Source organism: Aphanomyces invadans, assembly GCF_000520115.1.
Source record: "Aphanomyces invadans strain NJM9701 unplaced genomic scaffold supercont1.5, whole genome shotgun sequence".
NCBI classification, from domain to species: Eukaryota; Oomycota; class Saprolegniomycetes; order Saprolegniales; family Verrucalvaceae; genus Aphanomyces; species Aphanomyces invadans.
The window spans coordinates 1,971,219-1,998,650 of record NW_008580150.1 but is presented as its reverse complement, the minus strand read 5'-3'; the positions used below and the strand labels follow the sequence as shown (position 1 = coordinate 1,998,650).

General features: G+C 54.4%; 13 protein-coding genes across 18 annotated transcripts; 4 read left to right on the top strand and 9 right to left on the bottom strand.

Annotated features, from left to right (window-relative positions):
* Window positions 1–44: 44 nt before the first annotated feature.
* H310_03610 (hypothetical protein) lies at window positions 45–2,507 on the bottom strand. The gene is made up of 7 exons (XM_008867546.1): window positions 1,953–2,507; window positions 1,398–1,903; window positions 1,186–1,345; window positions 965–1,143; window positions 618–884; window positions 359–570; window positions 45–308 (listed from the first exon to the last, which is right to left on the bottom strand). Exons 1-7 carry the CDS (start codon window positions 2,467–2,469, stop codon window positions 74–76), a joined length of 2,076 nt encoding a protein of 691 aa, XP_008865768.1. The 5' UTR covers window positions 2,470–2,507; the 3' UTR covers window positions 45–73.
* Window positions 2,508–2,884: 377 nt separating this feature from the next.
* Window positions 2,885–5,549, bottom strand: H310_03609 (hypothetical protein; the record flags this gene model as incomplete). The annotated part of the gene is made up of 8 exons (XM_008867545.1): window positions 2,885–3,073; window positions 3,115–3,333; window positions 3,387–3,705; window positions 3,755–3,852; window positions 3,897–4,031; window positions 4,084–4,334; window positions 4,395–4,527; window positions 4,737–5,549. 8 exons carry the CDS (start codon window positions 5,547–5,549, stop codon window positions 2,885–2,887), a joined length of 2,157 nt encoding a protein of 718 aa, XP_008865767.1.
* A 767-nt stretch (window positions 5,550–6,316) lies between these two features.
* Window positions 6,317–8,181, top strand: H310_03608 (CK1/CK1/CK1-D protein kinase). The gene is made up of 4 exons (XM_008867544.1): window positions 6,317–6,461; window positions 6,569–6,793; window positions 6,855–7,552; window positions 7,611–8,181. Exons 2-4 carry the CDS (start codon window positions 6,583–6,585, stop codon window positions 8,058–8,060), a joined length of 1,359 nt encoding a protein of 452 aa, XP_008865766.1. The 5' UTR covers window positions 6,317–6,461; window positions 6,569–6,582; the 3' UTR covers window positions 8,061–8,181.
* Window positions 8,182–8,584: 403 nt separating this feature from the next.
* On the bottom strand, window positions 8,585–12,287 carry H310_03607 (hypothetical protein). Its single transcript, XM_008867543.1, has one exon. It carries the CDS (start codon window positions 12,223–12,225, stop codon window positions 10,933–10,935), a length of 1,293 nt encoding a protein of 430 aa, XP_008865765.1. The 5' UTR covers window positions 12,226–12,287; the 3' UTR covers window positions 8,585–10,932.
* Window positions 8,670–12,302, top strand: H310_03606 (phosphoribosylaminoimidazolecarboxamide formyltransferase/IMP cyclohydrolase). The gene has a single exon (XM_008867542.1). The coding sequence runs from the start codon at window positions 8,688–8,690 to the stop codon at window positions 10,521–10,523; it is 1,836 nt and encodes a 611-aa protein (XP_008865764.1). The 5' UTR covers window positions 8,670–8,687; the 3' UTR covers window positions 10,524–12,302.
* A 1,346-nt stretch (window positions 12,303–13,648) lies between these two features.
* H310_03605 lies at window positions 13,649–16,174 on the top strand (the record flags this gene model as incomplete). Of its 2 annotated transcripts, XM_008867540.1 has the most annotated exons (6): window positions 13,649–13,725; window positions 13,840–14,054; window positions 14,099–14,510; window positions 14,556–14,841; window positions 14,889–15,171; window positions 15,226–16,174. In XM_008867540.1, 6 exons carry the CDS (start codon window positions 13,649–13,651, stop codon window positions 15,633–15,635), a joined length of 1,683 nt encoding a protein of 560 aa, XP_008865762.1. In that variant the 3' UTR covers window positions 15,636–16,174. The 2 variants fall into 2 exon arrangements, with proteins under 2 accessions (XP_008865762.1, XP_008865763.1); XM_008867541.1 differs by lacking the exon at window positions 15,226–16,174 and having other exon boundaries at window positions 14,889–15,218.
* H310_03604 (hypothetical protein) lies at window positions 15,663–16,816 on the bottom strand (the record flags this gene model as incomplete). The annotated part of the gene is made up of 6 exons (XM_008867539.1): window positions 15,663–15,928; window positions 15,970–16,114; window positions 16,167–16,211; window positions 16,275–16,427; window positions 16,484–16,609; window positions 16,661–16,816. The coding sequence occupies 6 exons, from the start codon at window positions 16,814–16,816 to the stop codon at window positions 15,663–15,665; spliced, it is 891 nt and encodes a 296-aa protein (XP_008865761.1).
* Window positions 16,817–17,009: 193 nt separating this feature from the next.
* On the bottom strand, window positions 17,010–17,355 carry H310_03603 (hypothetical protein; the record flags this gene model as incomplete). Its single annotated transcript, XM_008867538.1, has 2 exons — window positions 17,010–17,074; window positions 17,127–17,355. The coding sequence occupies 2 exons, from the start codon at window positions 17,353–17,355 to the stop codon at window positions 17,010–17,012; spliced, it is 294 nt and encodes a 97-aa protein (XP_008865760.1).
* Window positions 17,356–17,461: 106 nt separating this feature from the next.
* H310_03602 lies at window positions 17,462–22,174 on the top strand. 2 transcript variants are annotated; one of them, XM_008867536.1, is made up of 15 exons: window positions 17,462–17,591; window positions 17,658–17,703; window positions 17,753–17,840; window positions 17,893–17,977; window positions 18,027–18,109; window positions 18,162–18,253; window positions 18,305–18,640; window positions 18,688–18,798; window positions 18,850–19,079; window positions 19,129–19,809; window positions 19,877–19,974; window positions 20,022–20,729; window positions 20,783–21,817; window positions 21,870–21,948; window positions 21,991–22,174. In XM_008867536.1, the coding sequence occupies exons 1-13, from the start codon at window positions 17,469–17,471 to the stop codon at window positions 21,483–21,485; spliced, it is 3,384 nt and encodes a 1,127-aa protein (XP_008865758.1). In that variant the 5' UTR covers window positions 17,462–17,468; the 3' UTR covers window positions 21,486–21,817; window positions 21,870–21,948; window positions 21,991–22,174. The 2 variants fall into 2 exon arrangements, with proteins under 2 accessions (XP_008865758.1, XP_008865759.1); XM_008867537.1 differs by lacking the exon at window positions 17,462–17,591 and having other exon boundaries at window positions 17,611–17,703.
* Window positions 21,433–22,994, bottom strand: H310_03601 (hypothetical protein). 3 transcript variants are annotated; one of them, XM_008867533.1, is made up of 9 exons: window positions 22,849–22,994; window positions 22,641–22,795; window positions 22,533–22,588; window positions 22,369–22,483; window positions 22,202–22,320; window positions 22,088–22,156; window positions 21,966–22,034; window positions 21,826–21,914; window positions 21,433–21,771 (listed from the first exon to the last, which is right to left on the bottom strand). In XM_008867533.1, exons 1-9 carry the CDS (start codon window positions 22,976–22,978, stop codon window positions 21,641–21,643), a joined length of 933 nt encoding a protein of 310 aa, XP_008865755.1. In that variant the 5' UTR covers window positions 22,979–22,994; the 3' UTR covers window positions 21,433–21,640. The 3 variants fall into 3 exon arrangements, with proteins under 3 accessions (XP_008865755.1, XP_008865757.1, XP_008865756.1); XM_008867535.1 differs by having other exon boundaries at window positions 21,966–22,156; XM_008867534.1 differs by having other exon boundaries at window positions 21,826–22,156.
* An 82-nt stretch (window positions 22,995–23,076) lies between these two features.
* On the bottom strand, window positions 23,077–24,791 carry H310_03600. Of its 2 annotated transcripts, XM_008867531.1 has the most exons (7): window positions 24,744–24,791; window positions 24,302–24,692; window positions 24,147–24,243; window positions 23,929–24,092; window positions 23,514–23,873; window positions 23,365–23,466; window positions 23,077–23,315 (listed from the first exon to the last, which is right to left on the bottom strand). In XM_008867531.1, the coding sequence occupies exons 1-7, from the start codon at window positions 24,773–24,775 to the stop codon at window positions 23,184–23,186; spliced, it is 1,278 nt and encodes a 425-aa protein (XP_008865753.1). In that variant the 5' UTR covers window positions 24,776–24,791; the 3' UTR covers window positions 23,077–23,183. The 2 variants fall into 2 exon arrangements, with proteins under 2 accessions (XP_008865753.1, XP_008865754.1); XM_008867532.1 differs by having other exon boundaries at window positions 23,365–23,873.
* A 50-nt stretch (window positions 24,792–24,841) lies between these two features.
* H310_03599 (hypothetical protein) lies at window positions 24,842–26,709 on the bottom strand. Its single transcript, XM_008867530.1, has 9 exons — window positions 26,274–26,709; window positions 26,100–26,218; window positions 25,937–26,055; window positions 25,784–25,889; window positions 25,627–25,736; window positions 25,505–25,575; window positions 25,334–25,446; window positions 25,182–25,271; window positions 24,842–25,135 (listed from the first exon to the last, which is right to left on the bottom strand). The coding sequence occupies exons 1-9, from the start codon at window positions 26,471–26,473 to the stop codon at window positions 24,975–24,977; spliced, it is 1,089 nt and encodes a 362-aa protein (XP_008865752.1). The 5' UTR covers window positions 26,474–26,709; the 3' UTR covers window positions 24,842–24,974.
* Window positions 26,710–26,819: 110 nt separating this feature from the next.
* On the bottom strand, window positions 26,820–27,432 carry H310_03598 (hypothetical protein). The gene has a single exon (XM_008867529.1). It carries the CDS (start codon window positions 27,253–27,255, stop codon window positions 26,884–26,886), a length of 372 nt encoding a protein of 123 aa, XP_008865751.1. The 5' UTR covers window positions 27,256–27,432; the 3' UTR covers window positions 26,820–26,883.

Sequence of the window (27,432 nt, the reverse complement as noted above, 5' to 3'; positions counted from 1 at the left end):
AAAACAAAGGTTTCGGTCCAGGAGTCGGAAGGAGGTGAAGAAGGGGCTGTACGAGAACGTTCTTTGGACGGAATTACGACGTTAGCGACTCGGGCTGCTGCTTTGTTGGAGGAGTCAGTGGCGCCTTGCGAATGGGTTGCCGCACGGCGTTCTGCACGCACAGGGACGAGAGTGACGCTTGCTTTGTGAAGGCCGGTGTTGAGATACCACTGGGGTGTAGCGACTGTAGAGTCGCACGGGACTTGTGGAGGGCGGTCTTTTTCGACTTGGACGACTGGTCTACTTCGCTCGACGGATTCGGGAGATACCTGCCAACACCGTCGTCGTCAGGTTCGGGCCAAGAGATGCTCCTCCGCACCGTGCAACAAGGCGTATCGTATGCTCCATGTCCGATGACAGTTTGCAAAGCAATGACTCGTTCGCTTGCATCTGCTCCTTCATCATGTGGAGGTCGTGTTCGAATGACGCGAGCAGCTTCCCTCTCTCGTTGATATCAAATCGAGATTGCACGGCGGTGGGACCTCCGCTTCGTTCACCCAGCGCGGCCACCGTCCCGCGCTGCTTGATTTCCTGTGCCATGTCAACATCATAGACTTCGATCGCGGCTGAGCTCGTACGTCGAGGCGAGCAGACATGGCCACGAATGCTTGATGGGTATCAGTCTTGAGCTGGTCCAATTGCTGCTCGATTGTAGCGGCTCGTATTCGTGCACCTTCGTCTGCTTCCCGCGACTGCAATCGTGCTGTAAGTGCGGCCGAGAAACTCATGACGGTGTTGCGCAGCTCCATGGACGACACCGCGTCCGTCGTTGAGAGCAGCTCCACCGTCGACTGAATGCCAAATGCCAACGCACGAGCCACGCGTTCGGTGTGCTTGCTCACGACCTATAGCGTTGGTCAAGCATACCGCTTGAGACGAGCGAAGGCCGTGGCTGGTTTCCTCGACTGGTCACACTGCAGCATACCGCGGGGGATGGGCTCGCATCGCTCGACAGCACGTGATATGCGTCGTTGAGGACGTCGACGATCTTGTCGAGGTTGCGCCGCATGTCGGGGCTCATGTGTTTCCGGGTCTGGCGTACGACATGCAAGTTGCGCGACAACTCGAGAAGCGCCAGGCGCAACGCTGGCACGCTCGAGCCGTCTATGCACATATCAAAAAGTGACCCACTGACGTCGAGTGTACCTGCGTCAGCGCCCGTCAGCAGCAGCGCCACAGCGGGTTGAGCCGGCGGCGCCGTGGGCATTAAATGGTGGACTTGGTCCTTGAGCTGCTTGAGTTTCAAGTTGATGGTTTCCACGTGTCGGTTCATAATGACGTGCAAAGCGTCTTGCTTCCCGCGGGCCTACGTGGCGGTCGTCATGCCGATGTCGAGTCACGCCACAGTCAATACGGACATCGATCCTTGCAGCATCGACCATTGCGTAAAGTGCGTGGAATTTGGATTGAATTTGGTTCCGCATGTCTGCGGAGGCACTCACGCTGTCGTCCTGCGTGCGCAGACGCACGTACGACATCGACGTGGCCGACGTTGGTGGATCGATGGCGACATCGCTTGCAAAGCGGAGGTTGTGCCCGCCAGGTACGTCGCGGGGAAGTTTGGCGACGTTGGGTATCGCCGGGCGTCGCATGTCGTCGACATCAGACGAATACAGCGCCGCCAGGTTGTGTTCGAGCCGCTCGTGCATCTCGTCGGGGATGCGAAATTGCTTGAGGTCGGTGTACGCACCGCTTTTCTCTTTAGGCTTGCCCGCCGCGAGTCGTTTGGCATGAAGTTCGACCGGAATCTTTGTTGTCCCTTCGGGGATGACAACCGTCACAGGGGGCAGCGGTGGCGGCGCCGGTTTCGTCTCCTTCATGCCCTGCATATCGTGATCGAGCACGTCGACCTTCTTGCTCACGTCTGGCGCGCCCCATCAGCCATCAAACACTGGATCACGATGCAAACACACCTTCGAGCTTCGTGGCAAACACTGACTTGGTTTCCTCGATTTTCTGAAGTACGTGGCCGTGGAACGAGTCCGTCTTTTGCACGAGCACTTCGATCTCGTGCTTTGTCGTTGTGGCACTCGATTTTGTCGTATCTTCCAGCTTGGTGTTGAGGAACTGCAGCGCGTCCGCCTGTCGCTCGAGCAGCGTGGTGTGGGTGACCGTGGCGTAGTCGAGCTTGTTACAAGTGTCGCCGAGTGCTTGTAATTTGGTCTGGATCATCTGGACAGGTTCGTGCCATTCGCCCATGCTACCATGAAGCTGGAGCATCTGACCCGTCATCGAATGCAACATGGTTTCCATCGCGTGCATGGCCGCACTCGTCCCGTCCACGCGGTTCTCCAGCGCGACGACTCGCTCCGCGAGCTTTGTCAAGACGATGCGGATCGCCGTCGAATGGACCTGTAGCTCTTTTTGCACCGCGTCTAGTAGAGACGCAGCCCCGCGTTGCTCTTCGGTGCCCTCCCCCGTCATATCCATCGCTGCCCGCCGCGGCAACTTCTTGTCGGTTACACCCGTTTCACTCTCCTCCCATCGGTTTCATTGCCGCCCCCGAGCCCCCGCCACTCGAGCGACAGGCAGCAGTCGCGATCCGATGCATGCTTGCACCATTCAAGTCGATCGCAAAGCGATGTCGTTCTGCTGCTGCCATCCAGGGCCCCACGAGGCACTTGCAGCAGCTACACGAGCAACGTTGCTTGGACCCCGCAGGTCTGCATGTAGCAGTCCTCCTCCCCCCCTTGGCTCGACAACGAGTACGAGGATCGGACCTCGTCCGTCGCGTAGGTGTAAAGCGCCATCGGCCATTGAAACCACCCATGCCAAGTTAGCGAGCAGAAAATGTAAAAACGACAGGACCTGGAATGGATTTTGCATGCACCGACGTGCGGAAATCCTAGTCTTCGTCCACGTGCTGGTGGTGCTGACTGTCTTTGGCTCCATATTTCGACCCCACGGCAATGCCATGCTTGACCAGGTTCATGCGAAGAATAAGTGATTTCGTGTCGGCCGTGTACTGGCGTCCCATCTCGAGCGCTTTCTTGAACGTCACGGCACGTTGGTCAGGTTGAAATGCGTACAGCACCTGGTGCATTGGTCAGGAAAAAAGCCACGAGACCCGTGAACCTGATTGTGGCTGTCGATGCGCGCCTGCAGCTTGTTGGCTACAATGAGCTCCCCCAACTCGACTTCGAGCACCCCGACGGGCGTATTAAATGCCACCGCCATCACGTTCAAGTCCACCGACAGGTACGGGTGGAAGTACTGGGCAATCGCTCGATGGCGGATTTCCTTCACGAGGTCGACGACGTGCGGCGCCACGTACATGTCCAACGCAAGCTCGTCCTGCCAAGAAAGTCAGCGCATCTTGACAAAGTCGAAAGGAGCATGTCGTGTACCGTCAAGTCAGCTAGGATGTTCAAGCTGGACGCGTAGTTCCCGTCGTAAAAGGCCGTGATAAATTCACGCAATCGCGGCACGAGCTCCAAATACGCCTTGAACGACGAATTTTGCACGACGTGCTCCTTGAGCTCGGCACGGGAAAATGTGGCGACGGCGCAGAGACCGCCGAGGACCGCGACGTCCTCGGCGTGGATCACTTCGTTGTACTTGTCGCCAATGTCGACTTGGCACTCTACAAATTTGAGCGCTGCTGCATGGTACTTCTTCGAACAAAAGTGCACAAGGCCAAAAGTCGCGGCAGTCTGTGCCTGCACTCTACCATGCGCATCAATTCAATTGCACTCGAGGTGGACATTTGTCGTACGTGGGATCGGACTCGCCAATCGAAGTGCCGCCGATGGATTGCTCCAGCTTAACGAGGTAGTTGTATGCGTTGCTGTAGTTCTTGAGATGGATCGAAGCCTAGGCAAGATCATCAACCGAAGGAGCGTCCAACTCGACGGTACCTTGATCACGTTGAAGCACATGTCGACGATATGTTTCTCTGTCGTGCAGTAGTCGCGCGCTTGGATGTAACTGCGTAGCGAATTCGCGAGGTCGCCCGTTCGGTAGTAGAACTCGCCCAGGTCGTTGTGTCCGATCTACAGGCGCGTGAACCAAGTGTCTCTCAAGGGGATGGAGTGGATTCCATACACGAATGCTTTCTTTGATCATGCTGCACTTGTACGAGTTGAGTTCTTGCTCCAATCGTTCATGGCGCGACGCATTCGCACGCACGGCGTTTTCGAGGAATGTTGCATCGGGGTGGTAATCCATCGGAAGAAACTCCTTGAACTTCGTCGTGAGTTCGCGATACAGAGTCGTGTTCACGGTCGTCGCTTTGGTCGCTTCCAAGTTTGACAAGAGGAAGCGAAGCGCATTTTTGGCCAACTGTGTCGCTGCGTCTGTTGACAACGCTGTCAGATCAAGGGTTCCGACGTGTCATTGTGCGATGGCTCTCACACCTCGCTTGTTGTCGTCTTCGAAGACAACCTGGGGGTTAAAGCCATGGTCCATGATGAACATGACGTGACGAATGCGGTTCACTCCAGCATACTTGGACGCAAACACATCGAGGTCGAACGCCTCAAGCCCCATCTTCCTCGCGATACACTTTGTCCGAATTGAGGAACTCCGTTCTACGGTCAATATAATATTTGGCAGGATTACCAAGTCCTGTTTGCATTTGTCCAATCAAAGGCCGTTAAATGCAAAATTTCGACAATAATGCAATTCATTGGACAAAATTCGACTTTTTATTCATAATTGCACATTTTTCACATGTCCACTCAATGCATCCATCCAACCGCATGGCCGTTCTCGATGTAAGGCTCGACGAACCCGCGGAAATGAACGTCGTCGGCGCCTTGAAGAGACCACCGAGCACCATACCCCTGGTCTTGCCGAATCTCAAACACCACTGGCCCATTCGGCAACCCGTGGACGTTCATCCACACCGTGGTGTCCAACAGCTCGACGACCTTCCGCTCTGCCGCGGCATTCTTCGCTGCCTCGCTACCCTTGTTCACTCCCCACCATCCATCGAGACTTCGCTGAATATGTTTCGTCCACTGCCTGGCGCCAACTGTGAGAACGGACGACTTGGACCCATCTGACTGCGGCCGGCGAAATGCTTCGAGGCATTGTGCACGTGTGGGAGGGCACACGAGAGTACTCCCAATGGTACATCGCACGCCCAAGAGAGTTAGGATCCCTCGAGCCCCCCCAATGGCTGTGATCAAAGAATCCAAGGCCATGACGCTATCCATTGACTGGACCAAGGCAACGGGCACTTCGAGCACTCGATGCAGGGACGATCTGTCTTCAGTTACGCCTCCCATTGGCACATGTGGAAGCTGAAACAGCGGATTCCGCGCCATTTCCTTCCACGCAAGAAGGACTTGAGCAAGATATGCAACGTACGAAGTTGTAGGTAGGCCACGGTAGAGCTCATGGGCAATTCCAGGATCATCATCTTGCGAGTTACGAATCAACGCACAGCGAAACGTGCCCACAGCGTCAGTGCCACGTAGGAGAAGGCTCCGTCCGTCCGATTCTTCCAAGTACTGGCGAAGTAGGAGCTCCAAGCAGCGATGAGGCCCCCCTTGGCGACCCCACATCTCCTTCACGAAAAACACAGCTAGTCTACGTTTAAAACTGTTTAAACCGTTTTTTTGCGGTAACATTGAAAATTCCTGGAAAAACGTGGCTCGTTTTTTGGGTGTCAAATTGTCGGGGATATAAAACGCATATGTTAAATAAGTTGCGAGAGATGCCAGTCGACCTTCGCTCGCACCACCACTACGTAGTGCTGCAAGACTGCAGTGCCAAGAAGATGGCGCCACAGCACAGCGAGGGATGCGCGTGTCAGCACCCGGAGAAAACGAGGATGCTGTGATTTTCCGGTCCATGGGCACAGCGACAAGGCAATTGGGTTGGACTTTTCGGATTTTTTTCATGAAAAAACTACCTCGTGTGCGAATTACACACGTCCACGATGACCCTATCTAAGTCTTCGTGGACGTCGTCACAACCTCGCAGACATGCTCTTCGCGACGGTGCCCGTGCGACGCCCCGCAGAGGGATGGATGGTTTGCCACTCGCGCCGTTGGGGCGCTGGAAATAGTGCAAGCTTTGCCCGAGCCCTACACGGTTTCGAAGGATTCGACTTGATTTCAGTATACCGCGATTTGACTCAAGAGTTCTGAATTGTTTCTGTGGTTTTATTGCATTTCGCCCTACTTGTTACAAGGACACAAATAATAAAATAAAGATGGAAATACCTGGACGCCCGACATTCGTCGGCCTCCTGTGGTCCAAAAAGAATGTATTTTAGCCAATCAAATGTCGCCTTGCCTTTCAATCCCAACGTGAGTATCGCTCCGAATTTCTCTTTCCCCAGGGCGACTGACAAGCTCATTCTGCCGTCCTTGTGGCTCTGTGGAACAAGCGCCACCTTCCCGCCGACCAACTGACCTTATCTCTCACGCAAGGACTCCCCTTCGTCACCCTCTTCATTCTACGCCCCTCAGGTACAATACCTCACGCTCTCGATCGCTTCATCCACGCTGCTTTTGTCGTGGGTGCGAGGGGAGATTGCCGTCGTCACGGTTCCGTGGTTGAATTGCCGATCGCGTAGGTTGAATCATTTTCATGTCCACGCAACGAGAAAGCTCCTTGGAACTGCGTGTCGGCAAGAAATTCCGCCTCGGCCGCAAAATCGGCAGCGGGTCGTTCGGGGATATTTACCTCGGGACGAACATGACTTCGGGAGAAGAAGTCGCCATCAAGTTGGAGTCGGTGAAGAGCAAGCATCCCCAGCTCTTGTATGAATCCAAGATCTACAAGATTCTCAATGGCGGATGTATGTGATTCCCCTTGTTTCCGCTTGCTTGTGGGTCCCTGTGCTCATCATGATGACATAGTGGGCATTCCCAACATCCGCTGGTTTGGCGTTGAAGGCGAGTACAATGTCATGGTGATCGACCTCCTCGGTCCGTCGTTGGAAAACCTATTTGACTATTGCGGTCGCCGCTTCCAACTTAAGACGGTGCTTATGATTGCCGACCAACTCATCAGTCGCTTGGAGTACTGCCACTCGAAGAATTTTATCCATCGCGACGTGAAGCCCGATAACTTTCTTATCGGGCTTGGCAAACGCGCGCAGATATGCCACGTGATTGACTTTGGGCTTGCCAAGAAGTACCGTGACCCAAAGACTCACCAGCACATTCCATACCGAGAGAACAAAAACTTGACGGGGACTGCGCGTTACGTGTCGATCAATACCCACATTGGCATTGAGCAGAGTCGTCGCGATGATTTGGAATCGCTCGGTTACGTGTTCATGTACTTTATCCGCGGTAGCTTGCCGTGGCAAGGGCTCAAGGCGAACACGAAGAAGCAAAAGTACGAGCGAATCATGGAGAAGAAGATGAACACCCCGATCGAAGTGCTGTGCAAGGGGTATCCCGCCGAATTCCGTGCCTACTTTGAGTACACGCGCGCGTTGCGTTTCGACGACAAGCCCGACTACGCTTACCTCAAGCGCCTCTTCAAGGAATTGTTCTTTCGCAAGGGCTTCCAGTTTGACGCGATGTTTGACTGGACGGTGTTGAACTTGGTACGCTTTGGCATTCCTCCCTTTTCGAACAGCGTTCCTGATTGTGTCTGCATTGTAGCAAAACGGACGAAGGGACGGAAGTGGTAGCACCAGTGGCGCCCCTGCCGCCCAAGCAGCCCCTGCGGCATTGACTCCTGTTGCAGCCCAAATGGGCGCCCCTGACCAAGGTCCCAGCGGCTATGATAGCCGAGGCCAACCAGTTGGCGGCAACGGGTTCATGGGTGGTGCGGCGGCTGGCATCGACCCCCGCGTGCGTGTGGACCCTCGCCTTCAAGACCCCCGCGCCGCGGTCGCGTCGTCTGGTCGGCTCTACAGTCGTGAAGACTCAAAGGAAGGCGAGTACCAAGAAATGCAACGAATGCAAGACCTGCGCATGCAACCCAGCAGCGCCCCGTCTGGGTACGGGAACCCCGGCGTCCGCGACGACAGACTATACGTGGCGCCTCGAATGGCACCAGCGGGCGTGGACATGGGCGAGTCCAAGATGAGCCAGCGCCAGAGATATTAGTTCATTTAGCCCCTCCAACACGAAAGCAATGCACTCCTTTCAACGATTATGGCGACCCGTTTGCATCGTAGTGCGACCGAATGAGGCTCGCTGATTGGTAAAAATACACGTCTTGCTGCCATTTGATTCGTCACTGAATTGAAATAATGCACTGCCTTTTGTATGCTGGTGGGGGGCTGTTTTGATGCTGTGCACATAGCCGAGACGCACTTTAAAGGAAATGAGTGGTGGAAGCGCTGAGCCCCGCCTTGAGGATGTGGACCCTGCGTCCGGATAAACCACTCGTGGTCACATTAATTTGTCATACAAATTCGAATATATAGAACGGCCTGTGCCGTCTCCACCCACTTATCCGGTAAACTTGCAGACCTTTTAACGCAAACCGGGTCGATCTATGAGTTATCACGAAAAGATACTATTCTATAAACCTTTTTGGACATTAAATGGGAATATAAATTTCATTTTTGTATTGGTACAACTCGAATAATTCACAATACTAATTGCATATAACAATAAAATACATATTGGCTTAGAAAATGTTAAATACTACATGAACATTATATAAAATCTGACAAGTGATCGATGGAAGTGTCCATCATCACGTCGTCATTTCCAAACAATCCGAGGATGGCCCACATCATCACCGCGGTCGCAAGCCAAGTCAAGGACGTCGTGCCCATTCGCCGCGCGCTGTTGTCCGTGTCGGACAAAACTGGCCTGGTTGAATTGGCCGCCTTTCTGGCCGGCCAAGGCATTGAACTCCTCTCCACCGGCGGCACGGCGAAAGCCATGCGTGATGCCGGGTTGACTGTCATCGACGTGTCGGAGTACACCGAGTCCCCTGAAATGATGGACGGCCGCGTCAAGACGTTGCACCCCAAGATTCACGGTGGTCTCCTGGGTGTGCGCGGCAACAAGCAGCACGAAGCGGACATGGCAGCCCACGGCATCAAGAACATCGACTTGATGGTGCTCAATTTGTACGCCTTCGAAGCAACGGTCAAATCTGGTGGCAACTTTGAAACGTGCATTGAAAACATCGACATCGGTGGACCTTCGATGCTTCGTTCGTCGGCCAAGAACCACGCGAGCGTCGTCATTTGCACGAACCCTTCGCAGTACTCGACCTTGATTGAGGAAATGAAGGCCCATGCCGCCGGCACGACTCTCGCCTTCCGCAAGAAGTGCGCTGCCGCCGCATTCACATTGTCGGCGCACTACGACACGCAGATCTCCAAGTGGTTCAACGCGCAATTGGGACAAGAATCCAACGACGTAACCCAAACATATACGCCTGCGTTGACGCTCAAGTACGGATGCAACCCACACCAAAACCCTGCGTCGATCAGCACGATCAACGGCGCCAAGCTGCCCTTCAAAGTCTTGAACTGCACCCCCGGTTACATTAACCTGTTGGATGCTGCCAACGCGTACCAATTAGTGGCCGAAGTGCGCCAGGCGCTCAACTTGCCTGCCGCCGCCTCGTTCAAGCACGTGAGCCCCGCCGGTGCCGCTGTGTACGTCCCGTTGGACGATAAGTTGAAGGCTGCTTATGAAGTCGGCAACATCGAGCTCACGCCGTTGTCCGTGGCGTACCTACGTGCCCGCAACGCCGACCCGTTGAGCTCGTTTGGTGACTTTGTCGCTGTCAGCGACGTTGTAGACGAAGCAACAGCCAAAGTGCTGAAGCGCGAAGTGTCGGACGGTATCATCGCCCCTGGCTACGAGCCGGGCGCGTTGGCCATCTTGTCGGAAAAGAAGGGCGGCAAGTTCATCGTGTTGGAGGCTGACCCGACCTTTGTCCCTCCCACGATGGAATACCGCGAAGTGTACGGCATGACGTTTGCCCAGCGCCGCAACGATGTCTTGTTCAACCACTCGCACGTGTCGGATGTTCAGACGCTCGTTGCGCCGTTGACGGACGCTGCCCAACGCGACTTGATCTTGGCTGCCATCACGCTCAAGTACACGCAGAGCAACTCGGTCGGGTACGCCAAAGACGGTCAAATGATTGGCGTCGGCGCTGGCCAACAAAGCCGAGTCGACTGCGTCAAGCTCGCCGGCCGCAAGGTCGCCGTGTGGCACCTTCGCCAACACCCCAAGGTCGCGTCGCTTGCGTTCAAGTCGAGCGTGAAGCGCCAGGAGCGCGTGAATGCCCGCGTCCGTTACATCGAAGGGGACATGGCCCCTGTCGAGAAAGCCGCGTTCGACGCCCAATTCGATGTTGTACCAGAGCCGTTGACAGATGCCGAGAAGGCCGCGTTCGTGGCCGAGTTGACGGGCGTCTCGCTCGCGTCGGACGCGTTCTTTCCGTTCCGAGATGGCATCGACCACGCCGCCAAGTTGGGTGTGTCGTTTATCACGCAACCAGGTGGAAGCAACCGTGACGACGATATCAAGCAAGCGTGCCTCGAGTACGGCATCACGATGACGTTTTCGGGCGTGCGCTTGTTCCACCATTAAGACCCGTAGTTGCTTTGTCTTTCTATCTAAACCGTGCCTGCTCTGCTGTTTGTGGTAACTTGGATATCGTGCGAAAACGAATGGGTGCGCAACACAAGATGATGCCACGTGCCCGCAAACGAGCGCCGTTGCCCACGGCAAGCTTGTCCCTCCAGGGGAAATTGCACTTGGTTCAACTGCATGCACTCCATCGATTTTCTTGGAGAAGCTGTGTGTGGACCCGTGTCTACGAGTATGGTAGGTTCGGTATGCGAGTTGGCGCCGACGTTGCGACTGCCGTGACATCGACAATACGCCGTCAAGAGTCGTCAGTCACGTACGGCAGGAATGCCCAAGCTTTTGGCAGACAATGCGCTGGACCGCCTTGGAATGATGGGAGGATGGCGTGGACAGATTAAATAGAAACCAACTACTTGGAATGGGCCATGGCGGCCTGGAGCAGCGCCACGTAGTACGCAGCTTCGCCGCCGTCGCATCCGTTACTTAACGCCAACGTCTCCATGGCGTACGTTTGGAGATGGAGGCAGGGAAGGTCGCAGTGCAGGACGAGGGCGACCAAAACGGGAAGAATCACGTCAGCCGACATCGATGCGGCAGGTTGGCCGAGAGTCCCTGCCACGTCTTCATGCAGTGTAGTCATCACCTTCATGAAGCCGTCGACGATGCGATCCGGCATAAAGGTCGGCATCGCTTCCAGTGCAGTGATGGAGCGAGTGAACCAACCAGGCGACGCAGGCAGCCCCACTTCGGGAAGGTGCTTCAACGCCCGCGATCGCGCACGAGCCGTGACCGTCGACTTCCACGCCACTTGGTCTAGCTCCAATGAAGCGGCCATAGGTGTGATGAAAGCAGCACCGAGACGAGCGTACACCATTTGCCGCACAAGCCGACGCAATGTCTGTTCTTGGGATAGAGGCACGTCGTGTTCATCGGCCAGGGCGCGGGATACCTGTCCAACGAGGGTATGAAAGGAAGTCGTGGAGGAAAGAGAGGCGAGCGAGCTGCAGCAGTGAGACTCAAACGCCATGCCGAGGTCTGTCTTGTGAAAGAGGGATGCGGTCAAGAAGAGCTCAAATGCCAAATACGATTTACAAGGCTCGTCTGTGGGTGTGGCAGTTGGTGGAGTAGATGAGAGGAGATGGGTGAGCGATGAAAAGTGCAGAGCTTGTTGGTTGCACTCGTCAAGTGAGAGGCGTCGAAGTTTCTGGTCTGGGGCGACGGCGGCCTGCAATACTTCGTCGGCGGATTCACGTCGCATTTGAGAGGTTGGGATCGCCTTGACGTGAGATAGCACGGCTCGAAGCCATTTTGCCTGGGAGAATAGCGTGCGGTATATGAGATCGCGGCGAAGTCGGTCTTTCCATCGCGCCGACGTCTCGTCGGTCGACTTGAGGACTTCAATTGCACGTTTGTGGAGCGCGGTTTCCACGTGGAGCTTGACGCGCGCCAAGCTGAATCGACAAGACTGCTTTTTCCGCAACAAATTCGACAAATTGAGGTTGGTGTAGTTCTTAGCATCCCATTCGATGTCGGCCACGCGCTGCTTGTATCCTGCAACTTCAAGAGCGATGCGGTCTGCGACTGAGGTGAGTTGGTCGAGCTTGGCGTCAAGAGTCATTGGGGTGAGTGCTGTCTTCACCCGGTGCAGGACACCAGCGTCTGTAGTCGACGTGGTCACGAGCTGCATATGGCTGTAGTTCATGCCGCAAGACGAAGAATGTTAGCGAGAAGCCGCATCAACCAAGCCGCGCGCCTTCGACATTCAGTGGTATTCTATCGCAGGCAGCCGTTTACAATCGACAATCCGATTGGCCACAATCCCGAATTTAAAACTTTTCAGGTCAAAATATACGACGAATTTGTATGGGAGGAGAGGCCGCGTCGTGTCAGACGCGTTTCGAACGTCACTCAAGTCCACCCCTCCATTGTCCTTTTGGTTGTGGTCGTCGCAGTAGAAATGACGCACATGATTGTGTCACTCCTTGAGATGCGTAGATCCGCTTGAGCGGAATGCCATGTGCCAGCTAGTCCAGTAGCCACATAAGCTGAACAGTTACAGTGCTTGGTTCGACATCAAGTTATCAAGGGTCAAGGTCGGGTGAGATGGGTTGCATGTTTGAAACATGTTCGAAACAATTCTCAATTCGCGACAACAATGCGCCGTGCTCGTAGCCGAAAGGCCGCGCCCTGTTGGACTATGGGGTGGTCACTTCTCGATCGTGGCCGGATGCGCTCTTCCGCGAACGTACAGTTTACTGCGGTGAGCAAGGCATCCTGGCGGCGCTGCGCTTGTTGTGAGTGCGTGGGCGGGCGATTCTGGCGTATGGATCCGCTTGATCCTTCCAGCTACTCCTGGACGATTTTCGGCCATGACGAGCTCTGGTCGATTCAACCGCATTGCTTGAGCTCATCGAACCCGATCGCTAAATTGCCACGCCAAACGAAATGAGTGGCCAGCGTGTCACGAGATCGAGAACCATCGGTTCCTGACCACGACAGCGTCGACGAGACAGTCGCGGCCCGCGACTTTCGGTCTCTGTGGCCCTACTCGGTCCTTGCGCATGAGGGCTACTTGGACAAAGTCCAAGCATGCCATGGATTGAATGCATCGGCTCTCCATCGACGCTGCCATGCTGTGCGCGCAAGGTCGAGTCCAAGGGGACACCACATGCACATACATGCTATTCGAAATATCCTCCCTCCAGTCTGAATGGTCATGGCAGTGTGTGAATATTCTCTCCCAAACCAACGGCGCCATTCTCACCGCGGGCGGATGGCGGCATAAGCCTCGCTTCCTGTGTGCCTGCGCGCGGCCATTTGTCCATCGTTCTCCATGCGCAAAGAGGCGTCGTGGGTTGTGAAGGACGACCTGTCACACTGAATATTTGTCTGTTGTGAGCCGCAACGTTGACAACGATTGTAAGTTGACGGCGTCGTGAGGTTGGGGCGATTCGAGGCTATTCGAATGCGAAGAATCGTCCATGCTGTCCACCGCTGACGTGTGCAGCGGGGATGAAGAAACAATACACATTGGTTCTTCATCCTGTCATGCCCACTGCAGCCCAATGGAGACATCGGATGTCGAAGAATATTTTTTTGTTGAAACATCGCAAGGATTTTTCCCAATGGAGCATATATTTCCAGATGATCAATCATATCGGTTTGTTGTCCTCGTGGACGCTGCTCGGCCCCCACATCCAAGGTAACTACGGCATGCTTACGCATCGATGCATGAGACAGCGACCCAGGAAGAATGTGGAATTGGATGCCGACATATGCCTTGGAGATCTCACATGACGCTCATGCAGTGTCGTAGAATGGCCACGCAACAACACGACAGTTCCCTTGAGTTGCGCGTGGGCAAGAAGTTTCGCCTGGGGCGAAAGATTGGAAGCGGCTCGTTTGGGGACATCTACCTCGGAACGAACATGACGTCGGGTGAAGAAGTCGCCATCAAGCTCGAGTCTGTCAAGTCCAAACATCCCCAACTCTTGTACGAGTCCAAGATCTACAAAATCTTGCTCGGCGGAGGTACATCCCATTGGGTTTACATCATCGCTTACGCGTGGACGCAGTGGGGGTTCCGAACCTACGCTGGTTTGGCGTCGAAGGCGAGTACAACGTGATGGTAATCGACTTGCTCGGGCCGTCGTTGGAAGACCTGTTCAACTATTGCGGTCGCCGGTTCACTCTCAAGACCGTGCTCATGATCGCGGATCAACTCCTGAGTCGGATAGAGTACTGCCACTCGAAGAACTTTATCCATCGCGACGTGAAACCCGACAACTTTCTCATCGGGCTCGGCAAACGGGCTCAGTTTTGCCACATCATCGATTTTGGCTTGGCCAAACGGTACCGCGACCCAAAGACGCACCAACACATTCCTTACCGTGAAAACAAAAACTTGACGGGCACGGCGCGGTATGCGTCCATCAATACGCACGTCGGCATCGAGCAGAGTCGCCGCGATGATTTGGAGTCACTCGGGTACCGTCATCCTCCACACGACTGCGATGGTGACGATCGTCGTAGGTATGTCTACATGTACTTTTTACGAGGCAGTCTGCCGTGGCAAGGTCTGAAAGCGACGACGAAGAAGCAAAAGTATGAAAAGATCATGGAGAAAAAGATGAACACGCCGTCGGATGTCTTGTGCCGCGGGTACCCCGCCGAACTGCGGGCGTACTTTGAGTACTGTCGCGCGCTGCGCTTTGACGACAAGCCCGACTACGCCTACCTCAAACGCCTCTTCAAGGAATTGTTCTTCCGCAAAGGGTACCAATATGACGCAATGTTTGACTGGAGTGTGATCAACTTGGTACTTGGATCGATCTCGACGACAAGGATTGACCCGACCGCGTGTAGCAATCGGGGAGGCGAGATCCCAATGGACCATGGGCATCATCCGGCATGGAGCAGACTCCATCGCCGCATCAAGTGGCCGCTGCCGCCACGGGGTACCCTGGAGGACAAGGAGAGGTCTCCGGTGGGGGCGTCTGCACCCCCGTGGGTGTCACAGGTCCCATGAGCGGTCGCGTCGTGGGGTCGTCCTTTCAACCGCATCAGTCTCACACGGAGATGCCACCCATGCTGGCTGGCCAAGTTGCAAACATGGGCGGCTTTGGAATCCAACGCAGCGATTCCCGTGGTACAACTATCCCTTGAATGAACTGGCCAACCAACTCAAGACAAACGCGCCTAGATGCCCCTCCACAGCAATTCTGCGACCAAAATGCATCCCCCGCCCACCAGTACAACCACCACTTGCAGCATCTCCCGCAGCCACTCCAAGCGCCGTCGTTTAGCCATTACTACCAGCAGCAGCAGCCAAGTCGGTCCGCCCAGCAACCCTTCCAACAACACCAGTTGCCCTCGCAACGCCACATGCTACGTGGGGACACCGTCCCTACCCGCGGCGACTACATGGACGACCAGACTCCGATCGCACCCATTCGTCGTATTCAGTCGTTGTCGAGAGACATTGGCGATGCGCCGCACCAGTACTCGCCGCATCACCACCACCACCAACCTCACCAGCCCTACCACCAGCCATACCACCACCCCCAACAGCATCCGCCGTCCCACGACGCCGCGCGCCACCAGCGATATTGAATACCACCCGTATTGTTTGTCCCGGTGTTAGAGGAACTCCTTGTCCCGTTCGATATACTTTTGGTTCTTCATCAGGCGCGGCTGCGCTTCGTTCACGTACCGCCGCCCCGTGTTGTTCTTGGCCTTGTTGTGCGGCGTCGACGGCGTCGCACTGAGCCGCCGCGCCACGACAATGCGATCTGTTGCTTCGCGCGGGTGATCGCCGACGTTGTAGATGCGGACGCCAAGGTCAGCGACGGCCGTCATGTGCACGGCATGGCGGTACACGGCAGACCGTGGCATGGTTTCTTCATCTAGACACGACGGTGAGTCCACCATGGCGCTGTGTGCGTACCAAAGTCCACGCGCATGATTGTGTTTTTCTGGATGTGATGCTGGATGTGCTCGACTTCGTGCTGCATGGTCGTGAATCGAATCGCCTCTTGCTGCTTGACGATGTTTTCTTCGCAGAGATGGTTGATTGCGACTTGGTAAATCGTCTAGGCATATCGTGGCGGTGACCACGGGCGATGCCCATGCAAGAGGTCAAACATGCTGGTGATGGAGAATCTTGTCCTTCTCGGTGAGTGTTTGGTCCTACAGGTCATGACGACGGAATGGATATTTGTCGGCATCACGCGGGGAGAAGCAGACACGTACGAGAGACTTCATCAGTGCTTCCAACTCGTCGTACGTCTGCGGCCCGATGGCGTTTTGCTTGGACAGCTTCTTTCGCGGCGGCGACATGATCATCCGCCGTGTCCGGTCGCCTTGTCGCGGGACAGCATTCACATGGAGATTCGTTTGATACGACTATATTCGCCATCGACACAATGACGCGTCAAAGTGTGTCATGGAAATGAACGGACGTGATCGCGGTGCTCGGCCGCGCAATCGTTGTCGTCGTCGCTCTCGGTGTTGAGAATGTCGGGGGCGCTTTCGCTGTCCAGAGGCGTTGGTTCGTGCCTCTGTTCGAAGTGATCAAACAACGTGCCCTACAAGTTCCCGTCCTCAAGCACACGACGAGCAAGGAGACTGTCCCGTACACTGCATTCTTTTAGCTCGGCCTCCGCGGCGTTGAGCAAGTCATGCGCATCGTGCCCAGAGCTCAAGACGAACCGCTCTGGCTTCGCCTGTACGACCTCCGGAAGAGCGGGTTGAGGTTTGGGCTTTGTGAGGGTTGACCGTCGGGGAGAGCTCATTTCACGAGAGGTCCTGTGACGATGTACACGCCCCACGACTATAAATAGCAAGTAATGTGGATGGAATGCATTCACGATGGCGCAAAGCGCGATAGATGGGTACAGAATGGACGTATTCATTCGGGATATCTATGGGGCTTTGAATCAAGTTGGCGTCGTGTGCAAGGCAGCGGAAGGTTCATGCGGTCGAGAGCTACACAGTCGACATGTTGTGGTTCTTCGTCTCCATGATCTTTCGTCCACACATCGCACATATCCCTGCGGTGGCGAAGCATGAGCTATCGGCATCGTCGCATGTGTGATGGCGTACCTTTTTGATACGAGCAGTTTTGGCAATAATGGGCGTCTTGTGCGACTTTGGTCTTGCATATCCGACAGCTTCGACTCATCGGTGTGAATCGATGCTTCTTTCCCAGCAAAGCGTTCCCTGCAATCTTTCGTCCACCATCCTTTCCTCCCGCGGTGTTGCGCGCGCCGTCCTTCCACCGGTCGGGAACGATCACCTTGGACAGCTTCGCCTCACACTTATCGCACACCATCGTCGACAGAACGATCCGATGTTTCTCTGGGGAAAATTTGCCGTATATTTCTTGGGTTATCCGGATAATTGGCCAATGTGCAGATGTTCAGCATTCAAAAAGGTGCGCGGGAAATGGAGGAGTCCGTGAGAGCGCTGCTTGGAAGCGCGAGCAAGGATGACGCCAGAGCCTCTGTCGAAGAGGAAAGCGACATGACTCACGCGGAAGATTTAGTGTTCTCTCCGTATGTGTGCCAGGTATAATCCTCGTGGGATCGAGGAATCCTCCACACTGTGACCAAATTCATCTTGCCCTGTGTGAAGTCGATTGTTATCGGTCATCCTCATCCCGGTACAATCTCGGAAGCAGGTGCAACCCCAGCATAGTCTAGAGTATGATGATTTGATGACAAACGTAGCTCTGCTATCGACCGCGCAATTGCCTCCATGCACATATCCAGTGGATGCTTTTCCGACTGAATTGATTGAGCAAGGCAAGCTGACAAAGTACGAATCACTTTCATTCATGTCAATGTGTTCACGGACCAAATTGTTTTAGCTTGCAACTAGAAGGTGTTTTGTATGCTTGCATGCAACACCAGCGTATCCTGCCGAACGGGTCCCGCAGTGGATTCTTCCTTGGGGTGCTTGATCGATCTAGTTGTGGACTATTTCTTTGCTAGCAACCTGTAGGATGGGACTGGTGTTGGGAAGGGAAGGCAATTAGCCGGAATTGTGTTGGAGAATTTGTGTCGAGGGCGGACGAAGCACCTGTGGTACACAAACCCCATGATGAAATATTTTGTAGCAACGACCAACGTTGCACAGGTTCAGTGTGTCAAATGACCTGAGAGTTGATGCTGAGCGAGATCTAAATGACATTGGGTGCCACGTCGATGTCATCGACGGCTGCCAGCAATGTAGGCGCGCACGGCGCTTAGAACCACTTTAACCAATGGCTCCAATGTTAGTGGAGAAAGAAAGAACCAAAGGATTCGGCATCTCGTCCAAGACTGGCGTGTTGTACAGCACCTACTCGACGTTAACGTCCAACTACAACCATCCAACCAAATCCCGTCTGCTTCAAATTGTGGCATGGTGCGGTGGCGAAGCATTCGACGGTTGCATTCTCTTTGATGAGTGTCACAAAGCCAAGCATGGAGAATTGAGTGACAAGAATGCCACGGCGTCAAAAATTGCACAGGCAGTCCAGAAAATTCAGACTCTTCTGCCCAACGCCCGTGTAGTCTACTGCAGTGCTACGGGCGTTGGCGGTATCGAGCACATGGCCTACATGTCACGTTTAGGTGAGTGTGCTTGGTTGAATCGAGAATTGGTGATAACATGGAAACAGGGCTGTGGGGACCGTCAACGGCATTCCACGGCTTCAGTGAGTTCCTGCGCACCATCAAGAACCGAGGCATGGGGGCAATGGAAATGCTCGCGATTGAAATGAAACTTCAAGGTATCACACTTCACGCGTTTCAAAGTTTATCGTTAAAACACGTTTGGGTAGGCAAGTACTTGTCGCGTGGTCTAAGCTACACTGGTGCCGAGTTTGAACTGGACACCGTGGCATTGACGGATTCGCAGCGCCGAGTGTATGACAATGCCGTGGCGTTTTGGAATATCTTGATTCCTTGTATGGAACGGGCAGCGAAAATCACTCGAGTGCAAGGCGATGTGCTTCGAGTGATGTGGGGTTTTCATCAGCGTTTTTATCGCCAATTGTGTATGTGCATGAAGGTAGTCGCCACTTCTACGAATCCCATCTGATTTGTGATGTATATGCCAGGTTCCATTCATTGTGTCCACAGTTCGAGACTGTTTGGCCTCGGGGCATTGTGCAGTCATTGGCCTTCAAACAACGGGCGAAGCTAGCATGGAGCGCTCGAACCTTGCCGACTCAAAAAGCGACACACTTGTTTCTCTCTGCGAGCGCATCTTAATCGATTTGGTGACGCTGCATTTCCCCACCAAGATCAAATTGGTACAACCATCAAAGTTCGCATCCACGGCTTCGAACTCAACGGACATCACAAATTCATTTTTGCTGGCAACCGATCGGGTGTACCAAGCAGATATCGGCCCCGATTTGGTGCAACCTGAAGGTGTGCAAGACAGTGTGGTGTGTGTGGATCTCAAGAACGCACTGCTGGCCAAAATTCCAGCGTTAAAATTGCCCCCAAACCCCTTAGATCACCTGTTGGATGCGCTGGGAGGTGAAAGTCACGTTGCGGAACTGACTGGACGTCGGCAGCGACTCGTTTTCTCGAATGGACAGTATGTCGTCAAGTCACGTGGATTGAATTTGGATCAAGCGAATCAAGACGAACGGCAAGCGTTCATGCGTGGACAGAAGTTGGTCGCGATTATCTCAGACGCAGCCAGTACGGGGATTTCCCTGCATGCAGATAGACGCTGCCAAAACCAACGGCGTCGCGTCCACATCACGCTAGAGTTGCCGTGGAGTGCGGTGAGAACATTACAAGTTTACCATTCTGCGTCTTGACTGTACGATTCGTTCAATTTGAATGACCCAGGATAAAGCAATTCAGCAGTTGGGAAGAACCCATCGGTCGAATCAAAGCTGCGCTCCAATTTACAAGCTCGTGACCACTGATTGTGGTGGCGAAACGAGGTACGATAAAACGAGACGATACTTGGTGATGACGTGTGTGGAACCAGATTTGTCGCTGCCGTCGCCAAGAAAATGATGACGATGGGAGCGTTGACGAAAGGTGATCGCAGAGCCGGCAGTGGTCAAGATTTATCTGGTTATCATTTTGAGACAAAGTACGGGTTTCAGGCTGTCCGAGAGCTCCTTCGCTGTGTCTGCAATGGATTATTTGTCGAGGGTGTGGATATTCCAGCTTTGATCAAGGCACATCCTGCCCTCTTGTCCTCCCAGCACATGAACGAGATTTTGATTGCAAACCTCCAGAGCATTGGGCTCTTCCCCCCTGTTCAGACTGTCTCGGTCAAGTTGTTCTTGAATCGCCTCCTTGGCCTGGCACCAGCCCTTCAAAATGCTCTTTTCCACTACTTCGAAAAGACACTCCAGTCTGTGATCGCAAAAGCCCAGCAAGAAGGCAAGTACGACGAAGGATACGACGATATCAAAGGGCGCAAAGCTGAGCTCATGCGTGAAACGAACCTTGGAAGCAACGTCACGTACTCTCACGTCATGGTCGATCGCGGTATCAGCTGGGAAGACGCATTGTCCATCTACGAGAACGTGTCAAGTGAGTACAAGGCGAGTTATTACATCAGCGACCAGAAGTACTTTGGCGAGTATTTGTACATTTTGATGATCACGGGCAGTCGTTCGTGTTCTGTCATCCGTCCCAACTCGGGATACATGTTTTTGGAGGCCACCAAGATCGATGACATCCGGTAAGATTTCCACCCTCACAGGATGCGAACAAGTACTTACTGTGTGCCATTAGAGACAAGTACACGTCGATCCCACCAGACAAAGCCGAACGGGGCTGGAAACGCATTTTTGACCGCTGCGAGACTCGTTGTATTCACACGAGCGGGTGCAAACAAGGCGAGTCCTGTCGTGTGGGGATTCGGAAATTGCAGTACCACCTCCTCAGCGGATCGTTGCTTCCGATTTGGAAACTCCTGGAACAATTGATCTCAAGTCATGCCGACGTGCACAACCGTGCCCTCCGCATCGTCCGCATCACGTTGACCAACTCAGCGAAACAAAAACTTGTCGGGGTGAATTTCCCTCCTGATTTGATCACGACCCTGCAAGCAATGCTAATCACATTGGCGGCCAACGCGTTCACCCAAGTGGAACCTGTGACTCCGATCCACATGAAGACGAAAGAGCGTGTGGGCAGAGCGAAACGCACGATTTTGAATTTCTTCTCACCGCAAGTGAATGGGACCACATCTAAACGCCAGCGACGTGATGAGTCCACATCAACCAGCCATTCTTCGACGACAGCTCTGTCCAGTTTGATCACACCCGCAAAGAAAATGAGCGTTGCCAAGAAGGCATCCCCTCCGACCAAGCAACACAGCGTATCGGCCTTTTTTTCTGCCAACGTGAACAGCAACGAAGAGTTGGTGAAGTCCCAGTCGTTGCCACCCCCAACGATGTGCATAGATTTGGTCAGCAGTGATGATGAAGCGTAAGATATCTGAAATGCAACCGAGGCTGTGTTGTGGTGTAGGGACCGATTTGTTACCCCTTGTCGTCGACATGATATGAATTCAACGCTTTCGAACAGACGAAGGCTCATTCTTTGTCGGAATTGCAGCGTTGGCGACCACCACACCAAGGCGGTCGTTCACGGGAACGAGCGCTCGGTGAGTTCAAGGCGGATGGTTTCTTGCAGCATCTTGAACACGGCAGGGAACGCCATGAGGTCCGTCGGGTTGGATTCCACCCACAGAGCATCAAACATGGAGAAGACCATGCCTATTCGTCCATGCATCGACAGCATGAAGGCACGAGGAAGGTCGCGGCACGTACAGTAGAACTCGTGGAGCTGCGTTAAATCGCACTGCTTGTCGTAGAGTCGCGAGTCGACCAGACGTTCGCGCATGACATCCACAACAAAACTGCAAAGACGGAAGGAAGCATCGAAAGACTTTGGTACGTGTCAGCATTACCTCGTGATATTGATGCCCGTGACAGCAAAGGGATACCACTGCGTCGGGTGGCTCGCATGCACGAGCGCACTACGAAACAAGAGAAGTGTGTGTCTCACCATGGCAGGCCCATGCGATGGTACCGTCGCGCTTCCACAGGGTAATGCTCCGTGTAGTACACCAGCTGCTTCAACGCGAGTAACCCCATGCTTCTACAACGCATCCTCGAGCATCACGCGAGCATGCGGGAGGCTTACCTGAAGTCGGTCATAGGATCCTGTCCCTGGAACCCGATTTCACCCCACTCCTTTGTGTAGCGGCCACCCGTGCGGCGGACGTCCGGCTTCAAATTGGACCAGAGTTGTTCCAACAAGGCCTGGATGATAGATATCGACATGACAAGACATCGAAGTACCCAACGGACCTCATGCTCGTCGTTCTTCGAATCGTACGCTTCGTCCTTCAGCGCCAACGCTTGAGAGTACACTTCATTCACTTGTCGAAATCGAATGAAGCACGTGCGGAGGTTCGATTCGCATCTGTCAACATTCGTGTTTGAGGGCAGTCAAAGCAGCCGACGCATGGTACATTTTCGAGATGGCGTATTTCTTGATTTCGCCGACCCGGAGCAAGGTTTCATTCACCTAATTCGATAGATGCAGTGTCCTGTTACGTGACAAGGATCGGAGTGGTTACGTCGAACGGTTTAAAATCAAAGATGTCCTGTTGCGCTTCCTTGAGGGAACTGTCCAGCGCCACGTTCGTTCGAACTTTGACCATCATCCCGCGGGTGTCTTTTGTTTCTTGGGAGCAAATGCGCTGCAATGCAGTCGTGCCGAGCACAATGTCCACTACAGACAGATGAGGTGTCGTCATACGTCGCACTCAGTGAGAGCCTTCGTACGAATAAAGTTCCATACGGCACTAAGGATTCGCGTCCAGATCGAATAATGTCCTTGGATGCTCTGAACCACGAGCGCAACGTTGTTGCTGGCGCTCGTCGCTGGCGCGTCCGCGCACTTGCCGTCGGTCATCCTTCGCGTTCCAGCACTGTTTTGAAGGTGTCCAGAAGCGTGTGTGTCAGTTCGAAATCCAGTCTGATTGGTCCAAAATCAACCAATCACGTATCGTCAGAATATATATATTGTCTCAAAATATACATCAAATTTGGAAAAATTCCACTTCTATTACCCTGTTGACGACACCCCTCGACTGATCTGGATGTGAACGCGGCGCGCATCAAACGCATTCCCACACATTCACGTACTTATCAATGCTCCCCGTCACGATCAGCGGCAGCGTCGGGTGCACGTCGAGTGTCGTCAAAAAATGATTGTGCGCGTCCTTGAGGGTCCGCACGCACCGACCCGTCTACGCCACTTGCCATGAGGTGCATCTCGAGGCACGACTCGTTTCTCACCTCAACGTCAAACACTCGGATCGTCTTGTCTTCCGACGCGCTGATCGCGTACTTGCCGCTGCTGTGAAATCGCACGGCGCGCACCCAATTGTCGTGGCTCACCTAAATGCGCACTATGAGCATGTGGCGGCAGTGGACATGACATGTACAAAGTTCATGAGGAGTAACCCGGAAAACGCTTCCCACAGCCGCACCGTACGATCTCGCGACCCAGACAATAAATACCGCGTCACGGTCTGCCCCGTCGTCTCGGCGACTTTCTTTCCGTGGATCGCCTCGATGGCGCTTTCTTGCATGCCCCTCGTTGCAAACTGCAGCGTTTCCACGACATGTTCGTGCTCCCGCATGCACTGGACAGCTTTGCCCTGCGCCACATCCCACAACGTAATCGATCGATCGTTTCCGCCGCTTGCCAAGTACTGTCCATCGTCAGAGATGCAGATGTCCCGCACCCAGTCGGAATGGCCCTTCAGCGTCTGCGTGCAATATCCCGATTCGACTTCCCAGATCTACGACCATTCATGACGGTCAATGGGAAATATTCCTCGTCCGTCACGTGTGTACCTTGATGGTTGTGTCCCTCGAACACGACACAATGAAGTCTCCAGAAGGGAAAAATACCAATCCACACACGTTGTGGTCGTGCCCTCGCAGCGTCTTCTTGCATTCGTAGTTTCCGTCTGAGGAAAAATCCCACAGCTTGATCATGAGATCCGCCGACGACGACGCTGCAACGACACAACGTTTGAGTTCACGAGGTGTCAAGAAAAGCGCCGCCGTACCAAGGAGGGTTCCAGTCAGGTTGAACGCGACGCTTTGAACGGCGTTCGTGTGGCCTTTTAACGTACGCTCGAATTCACCGGTTTCAAAATCCCAGACCTGCAGCGCATGATGCAATCGAACGATTTGGATAGACGCATGCCATCGAAAAAAGTACCTTGATCGTGGCGTCCTCGCTGGACGTGACGACGACGCTAAAGACGGGGTGGAACACGACGCATGTGATAGGACTACGATGGCCCGACATCGAGTGCTTGGGTGGCGCGCGGGGAAGAAACGATGACGCGTCATGTCCAATGCCAATCACGTCGCGTCGACTAACCACGCCACCAAGCTTTGCGTCTTCTTCGAGTTGCTGAATCTTGCTTTCGAGCTCCATCACCTTGCGCTGTAGCCGCACAACCGAGGTCCACTTCTTCTCCAACAGTCCCGTTTTTGTCGTGTCGCTCTCTCCTGTCATCATGAGACCCGCGTCTTGCTGGAATGCCGACGCAGACTGCGCGAAAGTTGACCCCAAGCCCGAAAGGTATTCCAAGATAGCTTGGTGCCTACCACACGCAGCATCAGCGACAGTGTCATGGTGGCAGCACAATGCGCACAGGTCCTCGCGCTGCTTCCCTGTCAACACCATGTTGTTGGGGCACCAAGAAATATTGACCAAACCGTCGAAAATTGCATGATATTGGGAGGATATATCCGGATAACATCTGAAATTATGCGGACAACGTCGACATATAATTGGAAGAGTTTGACTCACTTACAAACAACAAGATAAGTGAGGTGTATTTATTTTCCCAGCGGAATTGCCATTCCTCATCGACACTGTTCGCTTAAATGCCTTTGTTGTACGTGAACTCGGTGATGGGCTGCCCCTTGGAGTTCTTGAGGCCGCGGAATTGAGGCTCCACTTGGGTCGCCGGGATCGATCCGTACTGAGGGAACAGCGCAATCGCCGCGGGGAATGCACCCCAGATGCACAAAGTCACGACACCTGCAGGCGATGCGTCATCCACGGCACTAGTGACGACGTCACGTACTAATTTCGGTAAACACACGACCAAAGCGGTTCTTTGGGAGCGCCTTGGCGGTCTTCATGACTTCAAGAATGAACGGCGGGAACAGCAAGACTACTCGAATGCATCAGGAGGCCGAATATGTGGAGGTACCGACAAGGGGTGAGGTGACTTACTCGGCATGGGCAGGGCCACGCGAGTCAATGCCACTTGGGTCAGCGATTGCTTCCCGGCTTCCTGGGATCGGCCGCGTGGCACTCCTTCATCATCCAGGATGTCAATCCCATCGCTGTATCAACACAAATACCGCGTTAGATCCCCTTCGCACTCATCCATGAGGTACTGACGTGAGTTCGTTCAAGCGCATGAACACGGCATTCCCTGCACCAGCGGCAGCCACAGCAACGAACGGAACAGTCTATGGTCATAGGAAATTCAGACCGAGGGAGTTTTACATGCGTCCGGGTACCTTGGACAAAACGGAGCGGACAGTCGGGGCGAGGAAGGACGCATGTTCCACGGCCTTACCGAGACCCACGGAGGTGGCACACGAAATCGCGACGGCGCTTGCATAAGCCTCTGTAAAGTCTCTTGATGAGGGAAGCATATCTTGGTTTGATGCGTACTGGCGATGGCAGTGGTGTCGTCGACGCCGCTTGCGTTGCGGTTGGCGTAGTTGAACCCCGCGTTGTAGCTCTGGTTGATCCATTGCCAAAACACCGTGTTGAACAACTAACGATCGAGTGAGTTGCGCGATCCCTTGAGTAGAGACAGCGTACCGTGGGGGGCGCCAAAATCATGCCCGAGCAAATCGGGATGTTCACAGGCACAAAGGCAGGCATGCGGAACAACGCGGGGAGCTTCTCCCCCGTTTGCGGATGAAACACCGTTTCGACAACTACGTGCACGGTCAGGGCAACGGACCATGTCGGTGTTGCATACTTCGACGGGCTTTCCAGAGATCCGCATCGGGTACTTGTCCCGGGGCGACCTTCCCGCTCTTGACGTTGTCGATCAGGTCTTTGGACTTGGTGATTTCATCGTCGGACAACAAGAACGAACTAGACAAAGGGCCCGGGAGACTGCCGGTTGAGACGCAGGAGGCCGCGATACTACCTGGGCGAGACGAGCTCGCTGAAGTGCTTCCACCGCCCAAAGTACGTGCTCTGGTCGTAGCGCGGCTTGTCGAGAGAGAATGGCGGGGTCGTCGCGTCCGTGGTCATGCGTGATCTGCCAATTGTGAGCTGTGTGTGGTTGGAAGTTGACTTGACGGACAAAATGGACCAATCGGAGGCCGCCATTTCGAAACGTACCATGTCGAGATGTGACGTGAAGATGGCGGGACCAGGCGGCACCACCGCGATGCGGCGAGTCACCCAGGATGGATGGTATCCCTGTGCGCGGACTAGATCACACCGTGGACATGTCGGAGAAGATCGCGCTTTCCCGCCAAAATGTTGCGTGCGTGCGCTGCCCAGCAGCTGTCCCTTCGCACCAGAAGGCACCCAACGTCCACAGTTGCCCCGCCGTGGGTCTTCAGCTCTACGTACTAGGCTCTTCATCTACGCCCCTCGCCTTGGCACAAATTCCAATCGCGAGCTACCACGAAAGATGGGTCCGCGCACCATTGCGCTCCCGTGCTGTAGGGTCAACCAAGCATGCTTGCTGCAACTGGAAAAGGCCATTTTCAAGCTTACACATGTAGTAGCGCGAGCATAGCACGACCTTAGTTGGAGGAAGTGTACCACGGCCAGTTGATGGCAGCCGGGGCAGCTTCGGTGGTGCCGCTGGCTTGAGGAATGCCGACGTAACCGGAGCGGCGGCGCTGGGTGCGCAGGACGGCGAAAGCAAGAACACACGCTGCGATGATGCCAGCGGTCGTGGTGGATTCCACCTCAACAGAGGGCCACGACGACGACGACGTGCTGGTGCGTTCGTAGACTGCCGACATGTCGATCGTGGCGTAGTTGATGTGCTGCATTTCGTTTTGCAACTTGGCGGCGAGACGCTTCGATTGGCACACGGACGACGGGTTCAACGCGGCGCATTCGACACCGGCGTCCAAGTACGCTTTGGACACGTGGTGAGACATGGCCATGAGCGGGTTGCCAGACTCGACGACACTGTTGGCGGCGGCATCAGTGGACGAGGCAATCGTTGTGACAGGAACTTCCGTTGGTCCGTCGGTGGTTGGTTCAGGGGTTTCATCGAGGTCGGGTTCGTCGGTGGTGGGTTCAGGGGTGGTGCCATCCACAGGGATAGTCGCAGCCGGAGT